This window comes from Anas platyrhynchos, chromosome 16 (assembly GCF_047663525.1).
Source record: "Anas platyrhynchos isolate ZD024472 breed Pekin duck chromosome 16, IASCAAS_PekinDuck_T2T, whole genome shotgun sequence".
NCBI classification, from domain to species: domain Eukaryota; kingdom Metazoa; phylum Chordata; class Aves; order Anseriformes; family Anatidae; genus Anas; species Anas platyrhynchos.
The window spans coordinates 2,212,643-2,230,041 of record NC_092602.1 but is presented as its reverse complement, the minus strand read 5'-3'; the positions used below and the strand labels follow the sequence as shown (position 1 = coordinate 2,230,041).

Below are 17,399 nucleotides of genomic sequence, written 5' to 3'. Positions count from 1 at the left end.
CACGGGGCGAGGAGGCGAGGGTGGCCCCGCGCGTGCGCCCCCCGTGCCCGCCAAGCCCTCGGCTTCGTTTTCAGCTCTCCCAAGAAGCCCGTGAACCTAATCCCATAACGTGCCTGGCATCAAACAGAGCGGGGCACTTTGAAGGGCCTTAATCTCATTTTACTGCTTGGGAGAACCGGAGAGTCCCCGGGAATGGGGCTGGCACGATGCCCCTGTGGACTCTCTGATGTCTAATATGAAGGTTGTGCTCGCCTCCCGTGGAGGCACTAAGGGCTTTCTGCTTTACCCCGCTGTGCGTCCTCGTAATCGTAGAGGTTTGGTAGCTCTGGAAATCTCAAAGGAAGCGTTTCTGCCCCGGGCCGCCCCGCTGCAGGGTCAGAGCTCGCTGGGTTTGGGGCTGCCCCGCTCTCATCCGCCGAGCCCCGCGCACATGTTTTACGGCCGAGCCCTAAACCCCCTGAAAATTGGGATTTGCAACGGAAATGTCCCGAGCCGTTTATGTTGACCAGATGTTCCTACAGGAAGGGGAAGGGAAATGGGATTTTCATTTGCGCCGGCCTCTTTATGGCGTTTTAATGAAATCCATCACATCCCGTAAGCGATTGCGCTGCGAGATGAGCTGGGAAGATTTTCGGGCGCAGGCTGCGGTGCCGGTGTCACGGCTCTTACGTCCTCGCCGTGGCCGCGGGAGGAGCAGTATTTTTATCTCTGCTCAGTGCGAGACTGCTCTGACTTCCTTTTTTTTTTTTTTTTTTTTTCTCTTTCTTTTTTTTTTTTTTTTTTGCCTTTTCCCCTTCCTTTCACCTGAAACTCGTTTCTGAGAACTGCGATCCCCTGAGCCAGCAGGTCCCGCTCCGGGTGGCTCCCGGCTGACACTGGCAGGGTTGGGGCCGATGTGGCACGCGTGGGGACAGCCCGGTGACACCGTTCCCTGTTCCCAAAGCAGGGGCTGGAGAGGCTGTGGGAAGCCCTGGCACGGCCACGCCGGCTGCGTTCACAGCTCGGCCTCGGGAGGGGACTGGAGCAAACCCCTTCCTTCACCACGCAGCGCGTTTCCAGCCGTGGCTTCGGAGCCAAAATGAGGTTCCTTTTAGAAGTGACCGCCGGAGCGATGACAAATCGTGCTCTCAAAGCCAAGTTGGAAGTGCAGATGGCCCCGGCACCTCGCGCAGAGCCCCGGCCACCCGCCTGCCAGCTGTGTCCCCAAGCTCCTCCACGCGAGGTGGTTCCCTCCCCGGTGTTAGCACCCACGGGGATGCGCACGAAAGAAGCAAAACCTGAGCAGGGTGGCGGGGATGGAGGCACCTCGGTGGGGCTGGAGGAGCACCCGTGGGGATGGAGGTACCCTGGTGGGGATGGAGGCACCTCAGTGCCCGTCACCACCCTGGCCCGGGGAAAAGCACCCCGCAGCCCACCAGGATCCCATTCGGTGACCTCCCAGGATCTCGTGCCTCATTTTTCTCTCTCTTTGCAACAAAACCCTCGAATAACCCTGTGCCGGCAGGGCTGCTCCCTTCCCTTCCCGGCCAGGATCCGTGCATCCCCCCCCCTGCCGCAGACTTTCCCCGGGAGCAGGGCGGCAGCAGCAGCGCGTCCCCTCGCCGCTGTTCTTCGAAGGCGCTCGGGGCTGGGCGTAGCTTGGGCTTCTTGAGATTTCGGCGGCGAGCTTTTTAGTTTTTTCTTTTTTTTTCTTTTTTTTCTCTCTCGTATTTCAGGGTGAGGGCACGCGGCCGTGGAGGGGGGGGGGGGGTAGTGGGAGGGGGGAGGGTGATGAGACAAAAGGTTATTTGTCATTTATTAACCGCAACTTTTTCCATCCTTGGTCATGCACGGAAAAAACACTTTTAGCAACGTAACCACAGCCCCGGCGTTAATTGCTGAAGAGCAGAGTTTCTTATTTTGGAAACCGTGTTGCTGGGATGGAGCCTGCTGGGGCTCGGCTGCTGTGTGCCGGGAAGGACGCAGGATGGGGAGCCCCAACCTGCCGCTTCCCCTGCCTCTGGGGCTGGCTGGCCTGGCTCGGAGAGGAGATGGGAGGATTTCCTTTCTTTTTAACCCAATTCCTCAAAATCGAGAGGGGTTTTGCCCCACCGCTGTGTTCCCTCTGCTCGTGGCAGCGATCTGCTGCTCGGGGATGGGGACGGGGCCGTCCGCCTTGTGGGATGCTCTAAAGCTGCTTGGGTAGGAAAGCGCCGCGTGCAAGCCAAGAAATGAGCACAAAATTGAGATAAAAACAGAATTACAAGGAAAAGGACTGGGAAAGTGCCCAAACCTCGCTGCTTTTCCCTCGTGTGCAAGCTCAGGGTCCCGGCAGGCGTGGGACCCGCTCAGCCCTGGCAGCAGCCGTAAGATGCCCGTCGGTGTTTTTTTGGGTGGCTGTATCTTTTTTTTTTTCCTTTTTCTTTCTTTCTGCCTTTTTTTTTTTTTTTTTTGATGGTCCAGGATGTGGTTGTGTCGAGGCTGAGTGCTGCTTCTTTCAAAGGTAAATATTTATGAGAGGCTGCGCAGGCGGCGCAGGGGCTGGAAGGAGCCCTCGGGGAGGCAGGGGGGGGCCGCAGCGCGCTCCCACCCGGCAGCTCCGGCACGGCGAGGAGATGGCCAAAAACGAAGCAGCACCGGGCAGGGGGAACCCAAATACCCTCGGGGGATTTCTGCTCTCTCACCGGGGCTCGGGATGCTCTCGCAGTTCTCCAGGGCACTGCCAAGCCCAGCTCGTGCTGCCAAAGAGCAGTGGGAGCGGATGAGGAGCAGGCACCTGGGGATGTGCCGTCGGCTCTTGCGCACCCACGGGGCCACCTCGTGCCCTACCCGCACCCCTCGTGCCCAATTTTGTACCCCTGGGGGGCTTTCCTCACAGCCTGGATGGGGGCGAGGTGGGAGCAGCCCAGCCAAGCTGCCAGACCCACGGCATCACGACCACTGGGCGCATCCCTGGGGTCCCCCGCACGAGGATAAGGGGTGGCAGCGTGGCACAGGGACGCGCAGCGACCCCCCCAACGGGACCCTGGCCCCCAGCCCCTGGCGGCAGCTCCAGGGGTGACTCAGCCCCGGCTGCGGCCGGCTCCCGCCCGCGTGCGGCCACCTTGTTTACTTTCCGAGCTCTTTATTTATTCCAGGAAATTATTAAAGCAGCCCACGCTGGAAGCGAGTTTGGCTTAAAATAAAAAAATATCGAGCGGCTGGCAAGCGCCGTCTGTTTCAAGATCCTGTTTATAGCCCCGCTTCTCCAAAACGCTGCTCTGGAGGAGGGCAGGGAGCTTGATGTGGCCGGGCTGGCTCGGAGCACGGCCGCTTGGCCCCCCCAGTTCTCATGGCCGGGGGGGTCCGAGCTCATCCAGCTGCTGGGAAGGGCCCTGAGCATCTTTGTGCGCCCCGCAGCAGCCCGGCTTTGCGCCGTCCCCACCAGCCGAGCATCCCTGGTCCACCTCCAGGGCTGCATCGTGCACGGAGGTGCTGCCGTGCCTCTGGTTTTGGCCATCCCAGTGCTTTAGGATTCGGCCATCCCAGGACTTTGGGTTTGGCCGGAGCCGAGCATCCCACCCCGGGCCCTTCCCCGATCCCCCCAAACGGTGCCGAGGCTGAATGGGCGACATTCAGCGCCGGCGGCAGCGAAAGCGCGTGCGGTTTTCAGGGCTTTCAGGAGGGAATATTTACTTGTTCATGCCCTGCCTGCGAAGCAGGCCAGCCTCTGCCTTATTTATTGACGTCCTTATCAATGCACAAAGGGCGCCAGTCAGCCCCGAGGACAGGGCGGGGGGATCCAGCCGGCCCCCCGCGTCTCCTCCCGGTGGGGTTGACGCAGCGCTGGGCGTTTTGGGGGGGGGTGTCTCACCTCACCCCCTTTTCTTCTGGCTGTGAAATCGCCGTGCCGTGGGGTGCCATGGGGCTGTGTTTGCCGGGAGCACCTCACACCAGAGCTGCTTGTGATGGGAACAGAAGGGGCTTTGTGCCCCCGAGGCAGCCGGCACAACGGGGCCCCTTGTAGCCGCCCAGCCCCGGCCCCTCGGGGACGGCCCCGTCCCCACCGTGCCACCGCGGGCTGCGGGGACGCGCGGAGCTGGGGTTTCTCCCTGGGAAATTTGTTTTCCCTGCTGGTCTTGCCAGATTGAGGATGCTGGCTGGGGGTTGGAGTTGGAGCTGTGGGGTCAGAGAGGGGTCTTTTGGGTGATGCCCGAGGAAGGCGATAGGGCCTGGGGGGTCCTGAGTTCCCCCATCACAGCAGTGATCACCTTGCTCTGTTCAATAAAAGCAGGAAAGCTCTAAAAAGCTCTAAAAAGCTCTAAAAGCAGAACCCCCAAGAAGATGCCTGGTGCTGATGTCAGTAGGTTTCAGAGTGAACAGCCTCCACGTGCCCGTGTGCCAGCCCGCGCGCCCACCCCCAGTGCCCCCTGCAAGCTCTGAGCCTGGCAGAGGGCATGGGGGGTGCAGGAGGCACGGGGAGGGGGGGACGTGCAGGAAAACGGCCCAAAAACGGGGTGAGGAAGCGATGCCCCGTGTGGGAAATCCCTCTGTAAGTGGGGGAGGAAATGGGGCAGGAGAGGAAGAGGCAGCAGGAGAAGAAGAATTAAAGGAAGAGAGGAGGGTCGGCGGATCAGGGCTCAGCAAACGCGGGGAGAAGTTGTGGTCAGGGGGGGGAAAGGCTGCCGGGAAATGCCAGGGATGGATGGAAAGGCTGGGACCAGCTGCTGGGGGACCAACGCTGGGATTAGCGGTGCTGCCAGTCCCCCAGGATGAGCGCTGGGATTAACCAGGGTGGAAAACCCCGAGGCCGCGGGCCGGGATTATCGATGGTGAAAAATCCCCGAGCACAAGCGCTGGGATTAACCGTGGCGCAGGCTCCCAAGGACAAGAGCTGGGATTATCTGCGAGGCGAAATCCCCCAGGGCGTGTGCTGGGATTAGTCGTGGTGCAAAGTCCCCAGGATGAGCTCTGGGATTAACCATGGTGCAAACCCACAAGGATTGAGCCCGACAGATACCCCGAACCCACCAGCACCAGTGTGGGGACAACGGGGACGTCCCCCCGCTTGGGGCTGGGGCCGTGGCATCGTGCCGCTGTGCCCCTGGGAAATTTAAGAAAACTCCCTCGGGGCTGCGAGCGCAGGAAGTGGTTTTGGGGCTGGCATAACCCAAGCGCCCGCGCTGCTGCAAATCTCGGTGGCCCGTCCGTCTGCCTGTCCGTCCGTCTGTCCGTCGTCAGCCCTACGGGGACCCCAGTGGGGCCGAGCTGTGCCACCTGAGGTCTTTGTCCCTGCGTAAGGGGACACGCTGAGCTCCAGGGTTTCCCAGAAGGGCCAAATCTCAGCGGTGCCCACCTTGTGGCACAGCCCCCTGAGGTTTCGCTGCCTTCACCGCTGTCATCGCCGTGCCACCGCCGTCAGTCCCCTGCCACTGCCGTCAGCCCCCTGCCACCACTGCCTTGCACGCTGGGCTCTGGGTTCTGGCCAAATCCTTCATGGGAAGCACAGCCGACGATAAGGGCAGTGCTGGCTCCAGCTCCCCCTGCCCACTTTTTGCCAAAAAGCCCCGCAATCCACGGCAGCACCGGGTGGCGGTGGCCACGTTTTGGGGACCCCACAGAAATCAGCCGAGCGGAGGCTGCCGGGGCACGGGGTGGCTGACGTGTGCCAGCACCCCGCTGCCGGTCGATAGCGGGTGCTGCGATTTCACTCTCGTTCTTGGAAAGCTCGAGCTGCCTTCCTCTTTCCCCGGGGCAGCCAGAGCTCACCCGCTGCTCGCAGCAGCCCCCGCGCCCCCGCGGGCGGCTTTCCGCTGGTGGGGACGGCCAGGTTGCTGCAGGCACGGGTGCACGGATGGAGAAGAAAGTCAGAGGAGAAGGAGCTGCGGGGATTGGCGAGGCGGAAGCGCAGCAGCTCCGCTCGGCGCCTGCAACGCCGGGGCGCAGCTGTGACCTTGGCCTGACCTTCAGCCGGCGCTGCTGGCACCGCCGCCGCCCCGCGCCGGCACCGCTTTCTCCCGGCCAGGTGCGCGGTGGCCTCGGGTGCCGCCCGTGGGAACCCTCCCTGTGTCCCCCCCGGGCTGGAGCAGGGTGGAAACTCGGGGCTGGTTTTCTAAGAAATCCTCCAAAAAGGTCCCCGGTGCGGGGCCGTGGGGCGCAGCGCAGCCCCGGGGGCTCCGTGGGATGCTGGGAGCGGGGTTGCGCCCTCGGCGTCTTCCCCTTCACCGCGTTCCCCGGCCCAGCTGGATTCACTCAGCGTTTTTTAAACACTAGAAAATGATCAGCAGCGAGAGCAAACAGCAAAAATAAAACCGGGCAGGGCTCGGCAGACCACAGGTGGAAGGAAGCCGCTCTCCAGCACTAATTTTAATCAGGCGCTGAGCGCTGGCGCCGCTCCCTGTCCCCAGCCTGCAGGATGGGTGTCCCCATTGCCACCCCCTGGTCCCCAGCAGCGTGGCTCCCTATGGCCAGACACTGCTGGCAGTGGGGCTGGGAGCAGCAGGAGCAGTGGGATTGCTGAGGGGCGTCCCCCAAAAATCCTTGCTGCAGGCAGCGCAGGTGCCATGCCCACCTGGCTGCCCAAGGGCACGGTGACAATGTTTGGGGGAAAAAAATCCCATTTGTGGTACTATTTGCTCCTCCCGGGAGCCAGCCCTTTCAGGGAGAGGGGGATTTGGGGAGCCAGGCCGGATTCTGCCCTACAAACTGGAGGTGGCAGCCCAGGATGGGTGGTTTGGGGTGCGGGGACCAGGGGACACCGCAGTGGTGGCACAGCGGGGACCGTGCGCTTCGCGGGCACTGTGGCCCTCTGTGATTTCAGGGGGTGCTTAGCCAGGTGCTGGGGTTCCCCCCACATCCACGGGAAGCTTTGGGGTGAATTCACCCTCCGTCCTGTCCCATCCACTGCCGTCGTCCTGTCCCGTGCCATCCCGAGCTCCCCGAGCACCCAGGGGGATGCTGTGGCACCTCTCTGCCGAGAAGGAGCCCGTGGGCGCCAGGCGGGCACGCGGAGTGTTGAGTGTGCAGTTTTGCTTACCGAGAAAAGGATTTCTCGGTAGGGCCGCCATCGAGCAGGGCATCTTGCGGTCAGGTGCGCCGTTTCGGGGGGCGGGGGCACCGTGCCTGCGGTAGGCACTTCTCCGAAGCCAGACTGCCTTTCGGGCACCGTATCTCACTGCTGCATCATTTCCTTCTCCCTTGTGCGCGCTCCCCGGCTGCGCTCACCCCGGGGAGGGATGGAGCCGAGCCCAGGGCTTCGCCGAACTCCCTTTTCCTGGAATTCCCCCTCTGCTGCTCCCAAGAAAGCAGGAGCAGCGCGGTGCTGGTGCTGCCGGCCGGGCCCTGCGTGCCGATAACGCCCACGCCACGCTGGCACCGCACGGCGAGCTCGGGGACGTGCCGGCCATCACGGCCCCGGCACCCACAGCCTGGGGAAGGGGACACGGTGGGCACCGCATGCCCTCAGCACCCCCCATCTGTGCGGGACACTGCTCAGGACCCTCCGAGGGACCCTCAGGACGCGGCGTGGCACTGCCCCAGCCCGCAGCAGCGACACTGATTGCGGGCGGGCGCGTGCAGCTGCGGCAGCCCCGGCTCCTCGCAGGGCGCTGCGCCGCGGCGGGCGACTTCTAAGAACTTTCTTTCGGCGGAGCTTGGCGCTGATAAGGGTTGGCCCTTCTCGCGCTGCGTTTCCGGCCCCAAAGTACACCGAGTCCTTGGTCGAGAGTGAGACTGAGAGAGGGAGGAAGTGGGGGGCAAAAAAAAAAAAAGCACTGCCAAACCCAGCCGCCGGCAAGATTTCCAGTGCCGGCAGGCGCCGCGCTCGCTGCAGCCCCGCTCGGGGGAATGGCCTTGCAGCAGCGCTGCAATGGGAGCAGGGCGAGCTCAGAGCAAAGGCCCGGACCCTTCGGACCCTTCCCCTGTGCAGCAGCATCGTGCATGGCCCCGGCTGCCACCCGCAGCCCGGCGTCATGCTCAGGGATGGGTCCTGTGTCAGTGGCCATGTGTGGGGTCATTTGGAATCAGCCCGGAGCTGGGAACCGGAGGGGACGGCGGTGCCTGGCACGGGAGAGCGAAGACTCAGCCCGTGGGATGCTGAAGCTGTCGCATGAATCACGGCCAGCCAAAATTTTTGTAACGCTGAGCTGGCAGCGAGCCCAGCCCAGGGGAACCAGAGCGCTGAGCTGCGCACCCTGGGCTGGCTGCACCCACGGGGGCTGGCACGAGGGGGACCCGGTGCTGTTCCCAGTGCCAGCCCCGCACACCGAGGGCTTCTCTCCGTCCCCGTCACAGGGGTCCCTCCCCACTTGTGGGGGTCCCCGACTGTGGGGGTCCCCGGTGCCGCAGCACGGAGACGGTCAGCAGCTCGCTCCTGGCGGCGGAGGAACCGAAAGCTGCCGGGAGGGGTATTATTAGAGTTTATGGAAGTGCCTGCTCAGCGTTTTGTCATGTGCCTGTGTCAGAGCGAAACTGGCCGGGCAGCAGCAGGGAGCTCTCGGCACGCCACCCCGGGGGGTGCGGGGCTGCCCGGGGGCATCGCGCCCTCCGGCCGGCCCCACACCACAGCAGGGAGCACCAAAGACCCCCCCGCACCCATCCTCCTCGCCACCCAGGCCATATTTTCCTCGTTGGTGCACACAATTTCTCCAGCACGTGCTGGGAAACTCCTTCTCCATCCCTTCCTCTGCTTCAGGGCACCGCTGGGCTGGGGCCCTGCTCTGGGTGCTGCTCGGCCCCCCATGGGTGCCCTGCTCCGGCACGGCTCGCCCCAGCCTCGAAGCAGCAGCCGTGCTGGGTATTTCCTTGCCAGGTGGGGTATTTCCTCGCCCGTAGGGTGTTTCCCTGCAGAGAGGGGTATTTCCTAGCTGCTGCCATGACTCAGGGGACTCCCAGCAGGCTGGATCCCGTTCCCTGGAGCAGCATTTCAGGGCACGGGGGGGCCGCGGGCACGGCTCAGCCTCTTTCCTCTCCGCAGGGCTCCAAGCCGAAGCTGCACACCGCCTGCTCCGCCGTCCAGGAGGTGCGGAGGTGCACGCGCCTCGAGATGCCCGACAACCTCCACACCTTCGTCCTCAAGGTACGGCCCCCATCGAGGGGCCCCGCAGCTGGCCCCGACGCCTTCCCCACCCCTTCGGGGCGCACGTGCTGCTGGAAGCTCCCGTGCCAAATTTCGGTTCCTCCTCCGTGCCGGGGATGGCAGGGATGCAGCCCGCGGGGTGGGGATGCTCTGCTCTGTCCGGTCCCCAAGCGTGGGTTGTGTGTGTGGGGGGGGAATAGGGCTGCAGATCCCTCTCTAATGTCCCCGTGTCCCTCTCTGGTGTCCCCCAGGTGACCAACGCCACCGATGTGCTGTTCGAGGCGGGGGACGAGCAGCAGCTCAGCTCCTGGACGGCCGAGATCCGGGAATGTGCGCACAGGGGGTAGGCACCCGGCGGGGGTCCCCGAGCCCTACTGACCCCGGGGATGGGGACAGCTGCTCCGTGTCCCCGAGCACCGTGCCAACCACCCGTCCCCAGCGCTCAGCCTGGCTTCTCCCATCCCTGACAGGTCGGACACGGGCGACCCCGAGCTCCTGGCGGGCCGGCACCCTGACCCCGCAGCCACCAGCCCCACCACCAGCACCGACTCCCCCAACCAAGGTGAGGCCTGGGGGATGCCTGGGGACACCGGGGAGGGGTCCCGTGCCTCGTTGGGGCTGGCTAAGGTTAATCTTAGCCCCAAATTTCTTGGCGAGGATGCAGCCACAGGGGAAGGGATGAGGGTGACGGAGCGGGGCCGGGCAGGGGTCCCCAGTTCCCGGGGTGCTCACCCCCCACCGGCCTCCCTGTCCGGGCAGGGGCGACGCCGGGGGGGTCGTCGGAGGCGGCGGGGCCGAAGATGGAGCAGTTCCTGTCCTCCTGCCCCTGGTTCCACGGGCCCATCTCCCGCATGAAAGCGGCTCAGCTGGTGCAGCTGGGGGGGCTGGAGGGCCACGGCGTCTTCCTGGTGCGGCAGAGCGAGACGCGGCGCGGCGAGTACGTGCTCACCTTCAACTTCCAGGGCAGAGCAAAGGTACAGGTGGGAGAGGGGCTGGGATGGGGAGGGAAAAAAAAAAAAATCACACCGGAGCCCCCTCGGGAGCTGCACACACGTGGGTGGCCGCGAGTCCTGTCCCATCCCACCCCAGTGCTTGCTGGTGTCCCCATCCCCACTCCTGGGGGGAAAAAAAACATCAGCAGGCCGGGCACCGCGGGCTGGGGATGCAGCACAGGATGCTAAGGCCGTTTGTCCCCCCTCCCCTCCACCCCAAACATCCCTGTGTCCCCCATCATCTCCTCCAGCAAGGGAGCCGGTGGCAGGGTAACGGCTCCGTGCTCCTCCCCGCAGCACCTGCGGCTGTCGCTGACGGAGCGGGGCCAGTGCCGCGTCCAGCACCTGCGCTTCTCCTCCATCGTGGAGATGCTGCACCACTTCCACCGCTTCCCCATCCCGCTGGAGTGCGGGGCCACCTGCGACGTTCGGCTCTCCAGCTACGTCGTCGTCCTGCCCCAGCCACCAGGTAGGGGCACAACAGGGTCAAAGGTTGGGGCACGGGGATGGGGAGGTCCCCATGGGGTGCGGGGACTCGGGAGGGTCCCCAAGGTGATGGGCGCAGCTGGGATCTTTTGGGGGAAGCGGAAACATCCAGGCAGTGCCCCGAAAGGTGACTCCTGAGCTCCCGGCTTCCCTTTCTAAGAAAGAAGCTGCCCCAAATTGACGGCCACGGGACGCATCCCGGTGCGGGCTGCGGGGCGATGGGGCAGGAGCATCCCCCGAGCAGCCACCGCCTCTCCTTCCATCCACAGCTCCCAGCTCCGGCACCGCCGTCCCCGTCCCGCTGCCCGTCCCCGGCTGGAGCCCCGAATTCAGCCTGACCCCCGCCACCACCTCCACCACCACCACCTCCTCCTCCTCCTCCTCCTGCCCCCGCGGCCCCACCGAGCCCCCTCCGGAGCAGATTTTCCACCTGGTGCCACCGCCGGCGGAGCTGGCGCAGAGCCTGCGGCACAGCGGGGTGACCGCCACCCCCGGCGCCCGGCCCCGCGAGTCGGACTACGAGGTGGAAGCCCCGGGCCGGGGCCACGTCCGTGCCATCGACAACCAGTACACGCCGCTCTGACGGGCCCCCGGGGGGGGACGCACTTTTTTTTGGGTGGAGAAGAAGACCTGGAGCCCCCTCTGGGAGTCCCAGCGAGAATGTAACTATTTTCTTCCTTCTGGTTAGGGATTGTTATTTCTTTTTTTTTTTTTTTAATTTCGCAAGGAAGGGAGTCGTTTTTCACTCCAGTACGGGTGTGCTCCCTCTCTTCGGCCTGTTAAAGGGCCTTTTTTTTTTTTTTTTTTTTTTTTTTTTGGGTATTATTAGAGCTTTCTCGTTACTGTTTACACACACACCGCTCCTGCCTGCATTCCCAGCTGCGTGGCCGGCACGGGGGGCACTGCACAGCCGGGCTCCGTCCCCTCCTCCCCTCGGCACCGCGGCGCCCGGAGAAGGAACCGGGGGGTCTCGCGTCGCACCCGCATCGTTGGAGCAAACAAAAAAGGAAAAAAAAAGGAAAAAGAGGATTATAAATTCTTTGACACGTTGCTGCTTCGGGCTGCGCACAGGCGACGAAGAGCCACTTCCTCCCGCCCCAGGATGTGCTGCCGCTGCACAAAGCTGCCAGCAAGCCCCGAGCTGCCGGAGCCGAGCTTCGGGTCGTGCAAAGCCGCTGGAGGAGTTTGTTCTTTAATTTTAGATAAGGCAAAAAACTGGCTTTTCTCGCTCCTTTTTTTTTTTTTAAGAAAAAAAAAGAAAGAAAGAACCTAGCCCAGCTGCAGTCACTCCCTGCACCAGCCGGAGAACCACTCACCCCGTTAGCTTTGTTAATTAAGCCGTGAACACTAACACCGCTCCACCATTAACAACGCCAACAGCCGAGGACTAACGCGGAGACTGACAGGGGAAAAAAAAAAAAAAGAAATCCCAGAAATCCCCCCCCCCTTCCCAGTGAGGGAAACCTTTCCAGCACAACTCCCAGGGGAATTTCCCTACTTTTTCCTTCTTTACCTCGCCTCCCCCCCTGCTCTCAGCTCTCCCCCACGCCCCGGGGGCTGTGGCCACCTATGCAATGGGCCCCTCTCGGGCAGGGGGGGTCCAGGCTGAGCCCCCCCAGTCCCGCAGCAGGGGCCGCGCACCCCAAAGTGCCTTACAGGAGGAGGATGAGGCTGGTTTGGCGCTCCTACAGCTGCAGTGCCAAATCCAGCCGGCACTTTACCCTCGCTGCCTTCGTGCATTTTTTTCCCCCCCCCCGGGGGGTGCTCGCTGCCCCGGTGCCGTTTTTACCTGCTGGAGAGGAACCACTTCTTCGAACCCGATGCTATTTTCAGAATAAGGAAGGGGCCGGAGCCGTTGCGACATTCGGCGAGGGGATGTTGGCAGCGCTCAACTTCCAGATTTCTCAGCGCCCGGCACTCCCCGGGATTTCTAACGCGGAGCTGGCCTTGAGATCACGTTACAGGAAAGCCCTTTTTTGTTTTTTCCTTTTTTTTTTTGGGTTTGTTTCGGTCCCCCCCCTCGCACACTTGAAGTCGCCTGAGAGGTGGGAGCCTCCGGGAGCATTAATTTGGAAGGAAACAACAAGAGAGCCTGGTGGGCACGAGTTGGGGAGGTGGTGCACAAAGCCGGCCCCGACGCCGCGATTTGGGGCTGAGCCAGCGCCTGCGGTGCCAGAGCCCAGGGGCCGGAGGCTGCCCAAGGCCAGGAGCCCGAGGGCGAGGGAATTGCTTTATTTTGCTGCCAGAGGGCAGGTGGAGCTGGGTGGGAGCCTGACCCTCGGCTCCAAAACATCCCACGGCCAAACGGCTCCAGGCAGGAGGGAAATCGGTCTGTGTAGGCGAGCGGTGTGCGCAGGGAAAGGGCTGGGAGACTGGAAACGGCAACCTGAGAGCATGTTTGGGATTTCGTGCCTCCCCTCTCCTCCATCTCTGCCCTCTCCTGTCTTCATTTCGTGCGCTCTGGGCACACGAAGCCTCTCCTGCTCCTGCCCCGGGGATGGCACCGAGCAGGAGCCGCGCTCCTGCGCCATTGCCGCCAGTCCCGAAAGCGGAGTGTTTCAGAGAAAAATCACCCCGGATGGTGTCGCCTCCGGGGCTGCCAAACCCGGAGAGGCTGCAGGGGAAACAAAGCAGCCCCTGTGCTCCGCTAGGGCTCCTCACCCGTATCCGCAGCTCTTTTTTTCCCTCCCCGAAGCCGCACAAAGGCTGCGGGCGTTTGCAGGGTCCCTCTGCACCAAAACGGGGCGTGGGGATGGGGCTGGCTTCTTCGTGGCTAACGTGGGGCAGGGGAAGGGGGGAAGCTGAGCACAACTTCCAGCCCCGTTGCTGCATCGCTCCCAGATTGCTTTAATTCGGGGGGAGGCTCCTCAGCGAAGCTGCCGATTAAACAATCGCAAGGGCTCTTGGCGTAGTTTACGTGGAAATGGCCGAGCCGGATGAGTAACGCGCACCTCGGGCTCGTGACCACCCGGTGGAAAAACTCCAAAACTCCGCTGGACGTGACCTCCAGCAGGAGGAGGTGGCTCTGAGGGTTTCACGAGGTTGCCGCTGCTGCCGGCACCCCCCGCGGGCACTGCCACCTCCCCGCTCCTTTCACACGGGCTCGGAGAGGGTTTGTGTCCTTCTAGTAACTTAAGAGCTCAGGGCTTGGCAGGCTCCCTTCCCTGCCCCCCGCAGGCTTTTGGCACGTTTATGAAGTCCTGAGGCTCGGCAGCTGCGGTTCCGTCAGCAGCAAGCCCCAGAAATCAGGAGAGGGCCGAGGGCAGGGAGGTGTTTTGGCCGCTCAGGTCACCATTTGGCCACAGGGGCAGGGCAGTGCCTTCGTGGTGTGACCAGCACGGCAGCAACCGGGGCTAGCACCTAACCCAACCCGCTAAATCTTAGGTCCAGGCAGAGCTTCTGCCCCTCAGCTCCGTTTTAGGCTTGGGAAACCGCTCGGTGCTTGCTGCCAGCCATCCCATGGGAGCTGCTGCGCGTCCTTGTGCCGGACAGGCTCGGGAGCTCCCCGATTTCAGCAGGATTTAATCTCCTCCTTCCCCCCGTTCTTGCCGCACCGTGCCAGCCCGGGGCCCAGCAATGCAGGGCGGGTTACCAAACACTGACACCGCTGTTGCCTCTCGGATCATTTTTGCATCAAAACCAGTTTTTGGAAAGCTTCTAGAGAAGCTCCAGGGCCAGGGGGAGGCCAAAGCCACCCCCAGGAGCAGACACCAGCAGCCCAGCCCGTGCCAAAGCGCCACCGAGCTGCCTTCTCCTTCCTCGTCTTCTCCGGACCATCGTACGACCCACGCAGTTTTACTCTAACAAGCGTATAAAAACCTTGAAATCCTGACTAACAGGTCTGAGTACAGTATTCCCAATTTTAATTGAAGCTCGTTCGATCTGAACAAACCACAAACCTTCACCAGCACCGACCCCGGGCGGGGGGGAGCCGACCGCGCACTCTCCACCTCAGCCTTCAGCAGGATGATTTAAAGCCAACAGGGTTGTTGGGCGCAAAGTGCATTGATTTGAAAGTTCTTCTCACCTACACAGAAGAGTTCTTCTTGTATAGTAGATTTTCTATATATTGTTTCTGTATGTACTGTACAAGTAACTTATTCTTGAATAATGCAAATTTACCATAATATAAAAAAAAAAAAATCTGCTCCTAATAAACTGTTTTTAGAACTCGTTTCTCACTTTTGGTATTTCGTCTGATTCCCTGTAGGATCCTGGGTACTATTTTAATAGGTGGGGGGTTAACAGCTACTAAAAGCCAGAAACCTCCCGTAGAAAGGAGCGAGCCCTTCCCTCGCAGAAGACTCACTCAAGGAGTCTTGCTCCAAGTCACCGCCACTGCTTGTGATGTTCTTGTGCCCCCTGCTGCCCACCTGCATTTACTCGCATGGATTCTCTCCATTTTACTGCACCGTTCATTTTAAGGGACTAGGACAGAAGCTTACTTAGTGGTTGTCTCCCCCCGGGTGTTTTGTGCCAAGCCGCGGTGCGATGTGTTACCTGCCGTCCACGTAGGCTCACGCACACACCACTTTCCTTGACCTGCCTCTGAAACGCAGCGATGTTATAATCCATTTAATCAGCAGCATCTGGCGGTGGTTAGCCATTTTAGGACGGGTGCGCCCTACAAGAGTCGGGAAGACCACAGCGTTTCCCAAGCCGTGATGGTTACCCTGCCTGGTGCCGAAGGATGTGGTAGTCAGCTGCTTTCTCCTATCACTCTCCCCATCTTTTTACACCATTTTGTGAAGCGATGCTTACCCCGATTTCTTCCTTTGGCTCCGAGCAGCACCAGTGGCTGACACAGCTTTATTTTAAACATCAAGGCCCAGCCAGGACATCTTCTGTACGCCAACCACAACAGTGTAAAGTGTAAAGCCATTAGGGAATGGGTCCGAATGCAAGAAATTCTTTAAAACCTGTATCCAAGTCTGCTCCTGAAGCCTTCATTTTATTAGTAAGAGCCCTACGAGTCTACCACGACTGACTTGGTTTCATAGCGGGAGGTGTGAGGGGGGCACACACACAACACAGCAGCAGCACACGACAGAAACACATGGCGAAGCTTACCTGATGCTAAATAAAAACAGCTTGTGATCCAAAGGGGAACGAATGGAGAAAACATTAAAGAGAGAGACTGGTAAAACAAGACACAAACGATAAGTAGGTCAGTTTTTAAAACTTTTTTTATTTTTTAATTTTTTTTTTAAGTTTTTATTTTATATTATCTACAAAGTAAAAGTTTTCTTAACTTAAAAGTTACATCACTGTCTCACGATAGTGATTATCTCATCAAACGTGATTTATAAATAATAATTCATCAGTTTGACGATTAGAATTTTTTTTTTTTTACTGAACCTGTTTCAAGTTTAGTTAGAAGTAAAAGGGATCTCCAAGTCTTGATTTTTAGTGATAATAGCAGCAAGAATCACTCTTGTTACTTCTTTTGCTAGCTGATGAGTTCATAACTTTGAAGGGTCATTAAAAAATAAATAACTTCCAGTTTTCAGCAAGCAGAGTTGGGGCACTTGCAGGACTCAGATACAGTGCATGGAATTATGGAATAGCCCACAAGTTCCTAAATGCCTCTACTCAGTCCAAATCTCTCCCACTGCAAGATGAACTGTTAGCATTCCTAGTGGATGTTACAAGAAATCAATTTTTTTTTTTTTTTTAAACAAAATAAAATGAAATTCTAGTTTTCTGTGCTTCCAGTTGGCAGAAGCAGTAGAAGGAGGGTATTTGGCCTACAAAAGGTATCCAGCCTTTCAGTTATTCCAGATGAGCCTTACAACTGCTGTTGGTGGTGGGCTTGTACTGTAAAAAAAAAGTTCAAATGTAAATAATAAATTGGCAAGCCACACAACAGTTTGCTAGTAAAGTGGTCACAGGACAACTACTGAGCTGAACTTTTTTTTTTATTATTTTTTATTTTTATTTTTTTTAAGAACAAAACAATACTCTGCATATCAAGATGTCCTTTGGATATTTTTTTTTTTTCCCTACCTAAACCCTCAGAAAGCATCTTTGTTCTGCTCACACATTCCCCAAGAAACAAAATCAGGTATCTAGTTCACTAGAAAAGTTTAGAGGCTGTTCGAAAACAAATAATAACAAAGAAACCTAGGTAACGTTTAAATTTAAAGTGGAAAGAAGTCACACAGCATCTACTTTTCCCCCAAAGTAAAGCTGCAGAATGTTACTCTCAATTAAAGAATAGACTTCAATTGGCATTTTACTTCGGTCATTAGAAGTCTAACAGCACTACCCCCGAGCAACATTGTCACTCCTATCCTCAAGGCAAATCGCTAGAAATTTAATAAACCCCCAGATCATTAGGAACAGGCTACACAGACAGTCCATCCCCCAAGGCAAAACCACGGCAAAACCTGGAAGAACACAGTCCCACAGCGCCAGTGCCTGCATCGTTATCCATTTCTGTACTCGAGCTACAGAGAAACGAGGTCTTTGCTAAATTAGCTAAATCTCGCATGCTTACCTAGGCATTTGGGCTGGCAAAGTATAAATGCTAAATGCAGAAATAACCTGCCTTCAGCAGCCTGCCACTCTAAAAGGACATCTTCAGCTTTTTTTTTATTTTTATTTTTTTTTAGTTTGTTTGTTTGTTCTTTTCCCCAAATCTGGTTTGTAACAGTCCTCCTCACTACTGTGACCTGGCTCAGTTAAGGTGCAGGTCTCCCGGGCACACACTCCTCACCTGAAGGGTGCGTCATATAGGGGAAATGTGTTGTTGTCGAGACTGGAATGGGCTGTAGTGCACTTTGAGCGATGGCGGCTTGGGGACCACCAGGTGGCTGTGTCGTCATTAGCATCATTGGAGCATGGGCAGTTGGGTGAGAAGGAACCATTCCTGACTGTACATGAGC

The 17,399-nt window shown here is 59.4% G+C and overlaps 2 protein-coding genes across 27 annotated transcripts in view; one reads left to right on the top strand and one right to left on the bottom strand.

Moving 5' to 3' along the window:
- SH2B3 (SH2B adaptor protein 3) overlaps positions 1 to 16,456 on the top strand; it is a 27,859-nt gene extending 11,403 nt beyond the window's left edge. For 4 of the 7 annotated variants that reach the window (XM_072024487.1, XM_072024486.1, XM_072024485.1 and 1 more), the window contains exons 3-9: positions 8,933 to 9,034; positions 9,286 to 9,377; positions 9,505 to 9,596; positions 9,794 to 10,008; positions 10,278 to 10,495; positions 10,782 to 11,174; positions 11,392 to 16,456. In XM_072024487.1, the coding sequence (XP_071880588.1) occupies positions 8,933 to 9,034; positions 9,286 to 9,377; positions 9,505 to 9,596; positions 9,794 to 10,008; positions 10,278 to 10,495; positions 10,782 to 11,174; positions 11,392 to 11,785 (1,506 nt within the window). In that variant the 3' untranslated portion in view covers positions 11,786 to 16,456. Of the gene's footprint in view, positions 1 to 8,932; positions 9,035 to 9,285; positions 9,378 to 9,504; positions 9,597 to 9,793; positions 10,009 to 10,277; positions 10,496 to 10,781; positions 11,256 to 11,391 lie in introns of those variants that run through there. The other 3 variants (XR_011803805.1, XM_072024490.1, XM_072024491.1) reach the window with 3 other exon arrangements.
- The window catches only part of ATXN2 (ataxin 2), a 51,246-nt gene continuing 49,527 nt past the window's right edge, over positions 15,681 to 17,399 (bottom strand). For 10 of the 20 annotated variants that reach the window (XM_038187625.2, XM_038187634.2, XM_038187627.2 and 7 more), the window contains one exon: positions 15,681 to 17,399. In XM_038187625.2, the coding sequence (XP_038043553.1) occupies positions 17,196 to 17,399 (204 nt within the window). In that variant the 3' untranslated portion in view covers positions 15,681 to 17,195. The other 10 variants (XM_038187626.2, XM_072024477.1, XM_072024478.1 and 7 more) reach the window with 2 other exon arrangements.